Here is a 13,755-nt window from a genome sequence, read left to right as displayed (position 1 = left end):
AACAGAGATCTACCCCCCCCCCCCCACCCCTGAATCGAGAGTTGTAATTGAATCAAGTGTGCAAGAGTACAGTTGCTAAAAGTTGCAGGACAAGGAGCATTTGAGGACTGGGTTGAGAAACACTGTTATAGAAGATAGTCACAGTATGCAAATTTGTATGACAGGGGAGATTTACAATTAAATTGCAAAGGTATTGACGTGAATTCAGGCCCTGCATGCCCAGTTGTTTTTGTTTTTTTGCCCTGAAAACCAATGATTGCAAGGCATGCTTGAAAATGCTGGAGTGGGATGTTAAACGTCCATCATGTAAAGCAAAGCTCACTTCACTTTCAAGAGTAAGGGAGAGATGGATAGCTTTAACTTGGATCACCTCCAATAACAGAGGTAGAGCTATAGGGACGTGAGAGAGAATAATAGTAATAATGATAATACACTTTATTTATATAGCACTTTTTAAAAAACAGCATTTACAAAGTGCTTTACAGAGAGAATAAAAACAGACAGAAAGAGTAGAATCAGTTAAAAGCCAAACCGTAAAAATGTGTTTTGACGTGATTTAAAAATAGTAACAGATTCAGACAATCTAACAATGGGTGGCAGACAGAAGTGCAGTCGAAAAGGGCAGGAGGAAGGGAGGGTTGTGAAGAGAGTGAAAAAGAGGAAAGATAATTGATTGATTATTGATTGATAATTTACAGATGGATATTGTGGGGGTGGAAGAGCAAAGAGATTGATGGATAGAGGCCAGGGGAACAGAAAAGGACAGAGGAAGGTCACAGCGAAAAGACAGACCATGAGATAAAGAGTTGGTTGAACTGGCCTAATGGTGTTTCACTGGAGACTTTTAAAAGTGACAAAGAGTTGCTGAAACTCCACTGCACCGCTCACCAGAAGCCAGGTTAACACTCATCGCCGTGGAACATGAAAATTCAATCTGTCCTGCAATCACAAGCTATGTGTTGCGTTCTAATTCACTGCAGCTTCCCGCTTTCTGGGTGCAAAGTGCTGTTACACAACAGTATATAACGGTATACACAGTGCTTCAGTATTACATAATACATAAAAAATAAAAAAAAGGGGGAGTCTTGCTTCTGTTTTGGTTTGTTGTGCACACACACCTTAACATTTCCTTTGAAAGATATGAAGGCACAGCTGAACAGGTGGGACTGCTTTCCTAGATCAGTCCTTTTGTTGTACAGCGCTCATACTATAGGTCTATAGCTTTGTTTTTTTCCTTGTGGTTCATTGAAGAGAAGAAGCCAGATGTTCCATGGTTTCAAATGTTCCCATTTGAGAGGATTTTTCCCCATAGGTGGGAAGATACATTTTTTTTCCTTAATTAGATAGTTCAGAGTAGAGAGAGAGAGAGAGAGAGACAGGAAAGATTGGGAGAGAGAGAAGGGGTGACATGCGACAAATGTCCTGTCCCAGGACGTTGCAGTTACACAGTACACGCCTCAGACCGCTGAGCCACCAGGACGCCCCCCTCATTCTGCAAACTTCTAGTGAATGAAATAATAGAGACACTAATCGTTATTTTGCTGGGGGTATCCTCAAACCCTCTCAAGGACTCCTCGAGGTCCCCGGACCACAGTTTGTGTTAATATGTTCTGATTCCCAAAAATGTATCATGACCACATACAGTAGTTTTAAAGTACAGTTTTGTTTTTGTCTTGTCTCTCCTCCTTCACAGTTTTTGTAATTTGAGGTATGAGGTCCATTTGCTTAATTTCTTCCTATGTTCCTTCATTCAACTTGGATATCCTTCTCTCTGCTCTTTTATCCTCTCTCTCTCTCTCTCTCTCTCTCTCTCCCTCCCTTCTTCTCCCCTCTTTTTCTCTCTCTTTCTCTCTCTATCTCATTTTCTGTAGATCTGATGAGTTTTGATGAGCTGTCGTCTACCTCAGAGAAGCTCTCTCATCCCACTGCTAACAGACCAAAGATGCATGGCAGGAGGCTGCCTGCCCAGTTTGGTGGAGGACATTCGGTGAGCGCACACACACACACACACACACACACACACACACACACACACACACACACACACACACACACACAGATCATGGCGGTGCAGTTAAGGCTAAACTGAACAGGGTTCTTGCGCAGGGGCTGGAAAGTATGCAGATGTTTCCAGGTCTTGGGAAGTTTGGAAGTTGGACAAGTCTGGAAAGTGTTGAAAATGAATGATAATTTTAATCATAATTACGTATAATAACAATATAGTGATCAGATTTAACAAGTATTGAAAATAAACAAAATGTACAAATCATTATTATTTACAGATAATTACATATGGTTTTGGTAAACCATAAGACACAGGGCAAATGGGATGTTCAATAGCAAAAAAAGTATTTTTCTTCTTCAGTAATCCATCCTTTCCGTAAAGAAAAGTCAATAAATGCATGGATCTCAGATTTAATATTTTCAGTGGGATCATAACGTATAGGTGAATAAATAGGTGAATGTGAGTCAGACTAAGTGTGCACTCAAGGTGAGAATTGCAGAACACAAAACCACCATACGCAATAAAAACCTTGACTATGCTCCACTCTTGTATTCCGGGAATCATCAGTCAGAAGAAAAGCATCCATCCTGACGTTTACCTGAAACGCCGTCTGGTTACTTGTGTGAAGACATCAGTCAGTGTCATTTTTCCTGTCAGTCAAGTCGGCTGGCCAGAAAGTGCAGCTGAAAATGATTTTAAATTGCGAAAACATCTCTCTCTCTCTCTCTCTCTCTCTCTCTCCCCTCCCTCTCTCCCTCCCCCTCTCCCTCCCTCATGCTTGAAGCCCACCAAGGAAGTGAACGTGGAGAAGTCCTTCAAAATAGATGAGGAGGATGGACCCAAACCAAAGCCAATAGAAACCAGAAAGGTAACTTGAGGCCCCATCAGTCACCATATCACCACAGTTAGTGATGTATCAATATTGACGCTGGCATCAGATGTCATGCCACTAGCAGGCTGAAACATGACATCGGTATCTTTGAATTTCTTTAATACTTAAATCTGATGCCAAGAGCCATGTTTAACATGTTTTGGGGCATGACTACATGACTACTGCTGACTCATGCCACGATTGATCAGCAGGCACACTGACTGGTAGATCAGAAACCTGACGTTACCTGTGTAACATGCAAATACATATTCAGAATCAATACTTGACAGATTTAATTTACATTTTTATCAGAAATGCATGAGTATAAAGCAAAAAGAACCAATTTTCCATGTCGCAATACATTTTTCCACTGATTATATGTTACCAGAGCCTTTGATGATTGATTATCACAGCATATCAATCCACATGCCAGTGGAACACAATTTATCCTGTACCCAATATGTATGCATAGTTTGTGAATCTGTCCTTTCTGCTCCCTTAAAGTGAAATGAGCATGTATAGCAACAATATTGGAATTCCCCGCTCTCATATGATATATTATGGGTCTGTATTTCTTTGTCTTGTACTTTTGTAGCAACTTTTGTACACTAACCATTCAACAACATCAGTTTTTATCTGTTCGGAAACCTGCTCTGGATCATTCCCTATCTGGAACCATCAACAAGCTTGATGCCATGATCCCATGGCTCAGCACTTGAGAAAGTTTAATATTGTGATTTTACTCCACTTGTTGTTTTTCACCACATTTTCACCACTCAGCTATCCTGAAAACAGTTTTTTAACATTGCTAGCATTCCTTATTGAAACCCATGGTTACAGCTAGCCGCAGGCTAATGAAATAGCTTCTGATTGGCTAAACCAATGGGTACTGCCTTTCTTATTCTTAGACATTCCTCTTTCCTCCTCTCTTGTTGTCCCGGTGCTTCTCATGTGAAAGCTGTTTGATGGAAGCTAGTTGATGGTTCCAGATAAGGCATGATCCAGATGTATCGATAAAAGTTGCTACAAAGTCACAAGATGAAGCAAAGCAGATTATACATTATACATCACAGCGGGAGCAAGGAGTTCCAATATTGTTGCTACACATGCTCACTTCAAATAGAATGTTGTGAGAATATGTACAGTACAAGTGTGTGTGTATATATATATATATATATATATATATATATGTACACTTTATTTTTACTTTTTTCCACATTTTACAATAATAGTAAAGACGTCAAAACTATGAAATAACACAGATGGAATTCTGCAGTGACCAAAAAAGTGTTAAACAAATCAAAACTATCTTATATTTTAGATTCTTTAAATTAGCCGCCCTTTGCCTTGATGGAAAGGCAAAGGCTTTGGAGGGAAATGCATACTTTCACTTTAACTTCACTATTTATATTTGTCTAAAAAACTAATTTCAAGCATTTTAAGCAAAAGTCTTTAGATCAAAATGGCTTTAAGATCATGAAAAATATAGTACATCCAACCAGGTGTCCCCAAACTTTTGACGGGCACTGTATATATACATACATACAGGAAAAATTGTGGTGTTTCTAAATATGTATTTATCTAATTGCTTGTCCACACGACATGTGACTCTGCAGCTAAACTTTCCTCCTTGGGCAGACTCCGACTCGGTAACAATATTTCTTGAAATTATTATCTGTACTTCTACACTCTGCAGAAGGCATCGATCCGCACAGTGTCCTCTCAATAGGGAGTGAGAGACGGCTGCACATGGCCTGCACTCTCCTGTTGTCAGCCATAACAACGTGACGTCCATATCTACCTTATTAAAAGCATGAAAAATGCATCAGGTGGGCAGAGTTAGTGGACCGCTGCCTCTGGAGCCACGTGTTTCCCCGCTGGCCCGGGATCGAATGCTGACAACTTTCCTTCCCTTCTCCCTCTCTGCTTTTTACATAATGAAATCATAAAAATACTAAAGCTGAGCAGACTGTCCGCTCTTTTTAAAAAACAAATCACTAGTGCAGATGCTGGTGATTGATCAGCTGTCAGGGACGATATATATCAATTTATGATGTTGAAGGCTTTTTCCACCCACATACACAAACACACACACAACCTTGGCCTGACAAACACAAGCCAGTTAATTGGCACCTTCTGCACAGCGGAACAGTTCACTCCTGTTTCTGTTTATGAAGGAAGTAGGCATGGAGAGAGGAGAGAGAGAAAGAGGGACCGCTACCTGGGGTTCAGTCTGCCAGTTCAGCATCACTGTAATTGGTTTAAAGTCCCCTTGACACAAGGAAGAGGCCACTAGACTGGATTCTTCATGGTCAATCAAGAGTAATTATAACTGATTGTTCAGCTGGGGGCAGAGACCACCATATTGTTTAACAAATACACACACAGCCTTCAGAGTAAAGCCTGGCTTCAAGCTCTCATAACCCGTCGGCTCAGACTTGTACAGGTGAAATTACATGGACTTTCTCTGACCTCGCTCGCGTTCTTCTTATTTCAAAATGAGATTGTGTCCCTTGTAACTTCTTCACTGGTGAAGGAGGAAGAGAGTCTGAGCCCTGAGGAGCAGGAGAGACGCTGCAGCCATATGATTCCTTATTCAGATGGCATAACTGGAGCTACTGTGGCAGAGTAGAAGAGACACAACACTGTGCCCTTTCAGCAGTAATAAAAATGTTCATTGGAACATAATAAAATTATATATATGTTTTTTTTTGTGGTCTTGTGACTTTAATATTTGTAGACTGATCTAGTCACAGGACCATCATGATTATAGCCCGATAAACGTTAAATGTGTTGTGTCTTCGACTGTATCATGGTTTTATATTTCAGATAAGTTTGTAGTTGGTGTGGATTGGTAGTTGGAAAGATCAACACATTTATACCGATGCAAACGTGGGGTCTAGTGTACACTGCCAGTCAAAAGTTTAGACACACCTGATTGAATGTACTATGGTTTTCATGATCTTAAAACCATTTTGATCTAAAGGCTTATGCTTAAATGCTTGAAATTTGTTTTTTAGACAAATATAAATAGTGAAGTTGATGTCTATGTATGAATTTCTTTCCAAAGCCTTTGCCTTTCCATCAAGGCAAAGGGCGGCTACTTTAAATAATCTAAAATATAAGATAGTTTTGATTTGTTTAACACTTTTTTGGTCACTGCATAATTCCATTTGTGTTATTTCATAGTTTTGATGTCTTTACTATTATTCTAAAATGTGGAAAATAGTTAAAATAAAAATAGTAAAAATAAAGACAATTTTTTTCTTCATTGCCCAGTCATTGTCGTCACTCCTCAAGCCCAACATGCCCAGCACGGAGGCCAGGCCCAGCCCTCCATCAGCCCCGGTCCCCAGCACGGAGGCCAGGCCCAGCCCTCCATCAGCCCCGGTCCCCAGCACGGAGGCCAAGCCCAGCCCTCCATCAGCCCCGGTCCCCAGCACGGACGGCCTCTCCCAGGGCAGCAGGGTCCGGTTGGAGCCTGAGGACCAGGGCGCCCAGCTGGATGAGCTGAGGAGCCAGATGAAGGAGCTTCTGCTGTCTGTGGAGCTACTCAAGACCCAGCAAATGTAATGTCACTAGACTATGGCCTAGAACATGTTTGAATATGCTCGCAAACACCTGAAGTAGTTGGGGGGTGTGCTTGATTTGTTTTACTCAAGTCCCAAATGTATAGTAGAAAAAAAGAAGAAGAATGGGGAACGCTGCTGGGACACACATTGGTTAAAAATCAATGATAGAAAGGTGCTCTTTGGTGGTGGAGTTATCAGTAGAATCCAAAAAAGCAAAAAGACCAAGGCACTCTTTCCCTTAGATTAAAAATGCCTTTATTGATATGGCATAGAACAATGCTGCCTGTGTATCCCAGCAGCGCTCCACATTATTCTTCTTTTATTCTACTATTCTTTCTCTTCGATTAAAAATGCCTTTATTGATATGGCATTGTTCTTGTGCCTTGGTCTTTTTTGCTTTTTTGGATCCCAAGTGTATAGTATCTGTCCAGATTTTTTTGGAGGAGGAGGCCACAAATGGAAAACTTAATGTGTCACACTGGGAGCCAGGCTCATGAAAATATTTTGTTACTGTGAGCGGTTGCCAACTGCAGACAATGTGGTCTCAGTAGCTACTTGGGCAGACGGGTGGAGCAGACGGGTGGATGACCTGTTATGCGGTGCGTTGCTTGGATGGATGGGGAAGTGGAGTGGAACGACAGATGGATAGATGGGTGATTTAATGGATGGGTGGGTGTGGTAATGGACTTTATCTTCTCAAAGCCTACGTTGATGTGGAGAGTGACGGGAAAGACGGAAGCGACAGTATGGCATGCGACAAAACTTGTGAGCCGGATTTGGGCCCGCTGTTGTATGTTTACATGAACGCAGTATTATTAATTAAGGTGATAGTTTACTTAAAGCATTTACATTGTTCAAAGCCAGTTTTCAGCCATAACCCGGTTTTTCATGGATTTATTTCATAGTTGAGTTGGTTTACTTAAAAAATATTCGGCAGTACCAATTTACATGACTTTGCATTTTATATGTTGTGACACTGGTTGTTCTGGAGAATAATGCTCAGCTATGTGGATTAGTAGACCGTGAGTATACATAATGTGGGGCACTAACCAATCCTTAAATTCAGTCAAGCAATTCAGTTGCATGATCTGTGTTGTGACATTTCACAATGCATTGACTTTTAGTTTTGTTTGTGTCAAGGTTTAGCTGCCAGTTTGGTCAGCATTTGTTTTTTTGTTCTAAACTCAAAGAAAACCTTTCTTTTGTCAGAGTTTTCCCAGCATGTGAGCAGCCCATGTGCCTTCATAAGTAGACTCAAAGATAGTTTGGAAAGAGTAGGGGCCCAAAAATTGCAGAGCAAACAAGAAAAAAACAGGGGCAGGGCTTCCTTGCATGCAAAAAAAAATCACTTGTGTCCACATGTCAAAAGTGAATAGAGGTGACACATCTTCTAAAGTCAAGAACATAATACCACAAAGCATTCAGGTACCAATTTACGCACAATGCGTTTCAACCTCTTCAGGCAGTGTAAAAAAAAACTTGTCTTTTATCTGAGTGTTTTTGTTCCTCCTTTTCATACAGTATGTCCGTGTTTCCACTTTAAACGATCTTATTTTTTTCTAAGAAGCCAAGAGTACATTTTTGCATAAAGTTCCATTGTTATTCTGTGAATGAGAAAGCGTATGCATGTGTGTGCATTATGCACGTCTCCCAGCATGTGAGCAGCCTTCCTAAGTAGAACATCTCTTTGTGGATCAGCTGAGGCATGCGTTCCCAGTCATGAGTTTGATCACTGAGAGCACTTCTCGTTTGTGTCTGCACCAAATTGTTTTGCATCCAAGAATGTACAGTACTGTGCAAAAGTCTCAGGCACCCTAGATTTTTTACATAAATATTGTCTTAGGTGTTTATTTATTTGTTTTCTGCATATTTAAAAACTTTTCATTTCATTATTTTTGAAAGCATCTTCACTTTATGGATGTTTTTTTTTCTTCTTGTGCCTAAGACTTTTGCACAGTACTTTGGAGGTTGCAAGGGTATACGTGCTAATGAGTGTGTGTGTGTGTGTGTGTGTGTGTGTGTGTGTGTGTGTGTGTGTGTGTGTGTGTGTGTGTGTGTGTGTGTGTGTGTGTGTGTGTGTGTGTGTGTGTGTATTTCCAGGAGAGAGATGGCGGAGCTGCGAGGAGAGCTGGATGAGGAAAGGCTAAAGCGAGTGGCCCTGCAGGTAACATCGATCCCTATAATACCACATGCTGAGCTGTCTAAATGCATTAGACAGTGATGGATATATGCTCACACACACGCATGCAAGATTAAGTTTGCTAAAAAAAGTGCTCAGACACACACTCACAAACACACACACACACTTGACGGCAAATGTTCCCACACATTCCCTCCGACATATGCACATTTGACATTTCTGCAAATCACATTTAATGTTGATGTTACAGATCCGCTTGAACGCAAAAGCATGTTTACTTGCATGTGCACACATTACTGCAATGTACAACTGATGGCCAACAGCCATACAGTAAACAGACATGCACACACACTCACTCCATCCCCCCCTGAAGGAAGATGAATTGCTGCATAGAACACGTTCAGTTTCCCTGTACTTCAGCGTGACCCCGCATCAGGAGTCTGACCCTTAGACTTTTCCCAGTGTAACAGCACATGACACGGCCCGGCCCAGCTCAGCGTGGCATAGAAGTCAGCGCAGGAGGAGAGAGGGGAAGCTGTGGGCTCCCTGCCGAGCGCTCCAGGCGCGCTCGGTGTAATCACACAGAGGAACGCTGCGGCAGATTTGCTCAGACCCCCTGAGGGGAACTTCTAAATCCGGAGATAGAAAGGGAAAGAGATAGGAAAAAAAGGGAAATGAAAGACAAAGAGGGGAGATATGGTACATTTTGTCAGCTGATTTCTCTCCCAAGAAGTTAGTTGAGTTTTCCTCCAGGTTCTTTGCTGGATGTGGCGTGATGTGACTTGTGCAATGACAAATTTGTCTCCAGTCTTTGGGATCCTTTGAGCAAGGCAGCAAGTGGGGGAGAGAATAGTTTAATCATTTTAGGGGACCCTTCTCCTGCAACATTATCAAGCCACATTGTAATGTGAAGTAAAATTAATTACAAAATGATTATTGTATACAATGCCTCCAGAATGCCCCTTGACATTTTGTGGTTGCAGACTGAATACAAAACGGATTAAATTGGGATTTTTTTGTCAGCAATCTACACAAAATAAATGACTCCATGAATCCAAACTTTGTGTGTGTGTGTGTGTGTGTGTGTGTGTGTGTGTGTGTGTGTGCCCTCCCAGATGGAGATAGAGAAACTAAAGCGGAATGTCCATTCAACGTGAAGCCTCTGCTCCAATCAACATCAAGCCTCAAGGTCACCTGCTGGCCTGTCGACCAATCAGCGAGTCGGAGGGCGATGACAGACGGAGGAGTAGATGGCCAGACGGAGGAAAGGGGCGGAGCAAACGGACGAACCACCTCTCGCACAATCCTTTTCAGTGATCTACAAAAAAAAAAAAACCTATTTCCCCATATTTGTAAGATTTACATTTTTGCACATATGTTTTTTTTTTCTAGCTAGATGTAATTAAGTTACAGATGTATATGTTTCTTTCCCTTTTTTTTTTTTTTTTTTGCCAACACAAAAAAAAAATTGAGGCCTTACTTAAAACTACTGCGCTGGACTTGCAGTTCTCCCCCCTCACGCTCCCCCCCCCCCTCCCTTCACCCTTGCGTTCCTCCCCCCCGACCTGGACGTGCTCCTGAGGGAGGAGGTCCGCTCTCAATACTACTGACTTTGTATAAAGCAGGGGGCGCTTGTTGTCTTCACGTAATTTTCTTTCTCGTATTTTTTTTTTTTTATATATAATATGCGCGAGTAGTTGATTTTAAAGAAAATAAGAAAATGTCTGTTAACATCTTTGGATAATCACAACAAATTATATGATGTTTTGTGTTTTCCCGCATGGCGCCTGTTGGCAGCGCTTTACTCCATCGTTGCAACGCTGCGGAAAAACAGCTGTGCTTTGGTTTTTGTTTTGTCTTTTATATGTTTTCTAGCATTCCTATCCAGGGTAACACTACTGTGCCTGTTTAAAACAAAATTCTATTAAGTGTTGATAATGGGGGGGGGGCTTACATTTACCTTGATGGTGTCTGGAGATTTGCAGCATGATATTATATATCTGTATTTTTGTCTACTGACATGCCGAGTCAAATACTATATAGAGGGCCTCTTCTTTGCTGGTCTCTTCTATTTTTTCTCTTCTTGTAAGTTTTGTCAAACTTTCACCTCCATTATATATATATATATATATATACATATATATATATATATTACAGAAAATGCAGCTAAGAGTACCCACATGCAAAAACCTTCTTTTAAAGAAGAAACAAAGGGAGGAGAGCAGGAAAGAGAGAGAGTTGCATTCTTTCCGTTGACAAAGTTGCTGACCAAGACATTGGCAAGATAATCATCTCTGCAACTTGCTCTCTTTTTTTTGCCATTTTCTTCCTTTCGTTTCTTCTTTCTAATCGTACTATCATCCCCCGAATCACCACTTGCACTCCATTCTACCTCTTTCTCTCCTTTTTCCCTCCCTTGGTCTCTTCGATTCAAAGAAAATTGTACGATCTTAGAGCAAGCCTTCTCTTTCCAGCCTCTAGTATGAGATCTGTATGACCCTGCGCAGCAATCATTAGTCGCTGTCTGTCCCTGTATGTGTGTGTGAGTGTGTGTGTGTGAGTGTGTGTGCGCGCGCGTGTCTGTCCTCTTACCTACATCTCTTTCCACATGGACCAAGTACAGAAGTTAAGCTAACTGGAATCACACAATACACCACAGAAATAATAAAAAAAAAACTCACCCCTTCCCTCTTCTATCTTTCAGTTTGAGGCTTTTGAAGTGTTGAGATAAAAGCTGATGAGCAGGGAGAGAGAGAGAGGCTTGGTTGTGTACTGTTGTCTCTCAAAAGCATTTTCCGCACTACAGATTGCCTTTAGCCCTTTTCATGCTGCACTTCCAGGCACTAATCGTCATTTTAGATCTTTTTTAAAACAGCGGGGCAACTGGATTCTTATCGTCGCTAGCGAGGTCCTGCTCTGGGGACGGCTTGGCCCCGACGTTTAAGGGTTCACAATAGAGTTTATCCCGAGTCTTAACTGGTGCGACATGAAAGAGGGCTTAGTTACCCCGGGTCGGCTCTCACCCGAGGGCGGAGGGAAGCCCTGAGCCAAGAATGTACAGTATTCACAGTACTGTTCTGCTGTGAGCCGACGAACGGGTCAGCTTTGTGTCAAGATGCTTTTGAGAAAATGGGTCCAGTGCAGTTTGAAGTTTAGAAACAGCAGCTCCCCATAGCACACACACACACACACACACAGTCAGCCACTTACGCTGCAGATGTATAACAAAATGTAATGGACTTAGCGTACAGTCACAGCTTGACATTGATGATTTTCAGTGGCGCTGTGGTTTCTGTGCCTCATACGCACAACATAGACGACTCATGAGAGGGAACAACTTTAATCTGAAACACCTGAAAAAAGGTTGTTGGACTTGTAGAATCGCCTCATGATGAGTTAGGGGAACATCTCAGCTCTTAGTAATATTTACCCCAGGTTTCATCTCCCTCAGTCAGATATTTGGCAGCAGTTTTAGCAAAATCACAATTTGTACTACTACTACTTTCAGAATACAGGTTACTGATTTTTAAGATCTTGATACAGATCTCACAAATGTCTTAAAGAAGCGACACTCTTTACTTTCAAATGTGTATCATCCTCAGGCTTCATTCTGTGTGTGTGTGTGTGTGTGTGTGTGTGCGCGCGCACGTGGTGTGTTCGATTGTGTATGAGTGACCATGACGGGGGATTTTAGGGTCACGTCCTGAATGCTTTGACCTCGTTGACGGATCTGACCGTAATAAGCGCAGCGCTCACATGTTGACCCCTGACCCCTGACCCCTGACCCCCTCGAAAAACAATTCTCATCTCCACCTCTTCCATTTTGCACGCAGCTCCTTAATCGATAAGGTTGGGCAATGAAATAATCGCGCAAACGGAAAAGATGGGTGACGGCTCTTCATGTAATATCTGTAATTCAGCTTACTTTACACGTATTGTACATTCCATAGTTTGACGCCAAGAAAAGAAGAAATCTGTGCACATTTATAACATATTTTCAAGTGATTTTGTTTACATGAGCTGTATCATTGCATGAGCTGAGATTCTTTCCAAAAATGAATAAATATCATCTTTATTTACTGTCACAAATTCTCCTTTTTTTTTTTTTTCTTTTTCTGTGCCTTTGAAATATTTGTGTGTTGCATCGACGTCTCGGCATTTCAAATATTTGAACTCACTATCGCACAACGGTGCTGAGACTGTTTCAAGGTTTCATTATTAGAAAAAATCTGAAATCTGATAAAAAAAAATATTGACTGAAAAATATTGACTGTTCAGAGGAGAGAGTGAGGATGTGAGGAAAAGCAACGTGCCTGTTGTGGTTGTGACCTCATCTTGGGTTAAATGGTCTATCTTTTATAGTGGGTGTCTTTCATCTCTCAAGAGCCGTGTGTGTGTTTGCGTGTGTGTTTTTGTGTGTGTGTTTGTGTGTATAGATGTATGCACAGGACAAATTAATATCTAATGATGTATGAGTGTGTGTTTTTTTTTCTTTTTCCTTGATCATATTCACAAAGCTGGGACACGTGATAAACTAAAACAGTCTATCTCTGACAGACGTTGTGTTTGTGTGTGTGTGTGTGTGTGTGTGTGTATGAACAAAATCTTTTTCATAGCAAGAAAGAGAGAGAAGGGCAGAGATCAAGGCTTTCTCCCATTAAATGAAAACACTCTGTAGGATGTGTAAGGGCTTCTTCCTCTGGCAAGTAGCAAAGCGTGAGCGAATATCCTTGGCATGTCCGTCTTTTGATGTTGCAGATTTATCTCTTCATCTTTTTTTTTTTCTTTTCATTTTTTCTCTCCCCTTCATTCTCTTTATTAGTTTCCTGCTGTACGATTTATATAGCCATCTCTCTTTTTCCTCAATCTCTTTTTCCTCATCCGTCCTTGTTCTTGACACTGGGACTATTGAACGCAGCTTTTATTCATTTTACATATCATGTGAATAGAAACATTGGAATAGAATACATTTTTCCCCTACAGAATGGCCACTGTAGAGCTCTACACAACCCATTGAAGCAAGTGTCCATTAATGTAAACCCAGTCTTCTTCCCAACACAGGGCCATCAGGTAATAATGTGTCTATGTAAAGGACGTCCTGTCTCACATGTCTTTGTCAGGCTGACACCAGCACCTGAAAGCACTCGTCTCTCTGGGAAATGGGGTG

The 13,755-nt window shown here is 41.4% G+C and overlaps 1 protein-coding gene across 2 annotated transcripts in view; it reads left to right on the top strand.

The window, feature by feature from the left end:
• The window catches only part of cd2ap (CD2-associated protein), a 67,955-nt gene extending 55,288 nt beyond the window's left edge, over positions 1-12,667 (top strand). The window contains exons 15-19 of one of the 2 annotated variants that reach the window (XM_078289824.1): positions 1,872-1,987; positions 2,790-2,873; positions 6,156-6,445; positions 8,549-8,612; positions 9,704-12,667. In XM_078289824.1, the coding sequence (XP_078145950.1) occupies positions 1,872-1,987; positions 2,790-2,873; positions 6,156-6,445; positions 8,549-8,612; positions 9,704-9,745 (596 nt within the window). In that variant the 3' untranslated portion in view covers positions 9,746-12,667. Of the gene's footprint in view, positions 1-1,871; positions 1,988-2,789; positions 2,893-6,155; positions 6,446-8,548; positions 8,613-9,703 lie in introns of those variants that run through there. The other variant, XM_078289825.1, reaches the window with a different exon arrangement.
• The last annotated feature ends 1,088 nt before the right edge of the window (positions 12,668-13,755 follow it).

This window comes from Centroberyx gerrardi, chromosome 18 (assembly GCF_048128805.1).
Source record: "Centroberyx gerrardi isolate f3 chromosome 18, fCenGer3.hap1.cur.20231027, whole genome shotgun sequence".
Taxonomy (NCBI): domain Eukaryota; kingdom Metazoa; phylum Chordata; class Actinopteri; order Beryciformes; family Berycidae; genus Centroberyx; species Centroberyx gerrardi.
The sequence above is the reverse complement of the archived record's forward strand: the minus strand, read 5'-3'. Positions and strand labels throughout refer to the sequence as shown.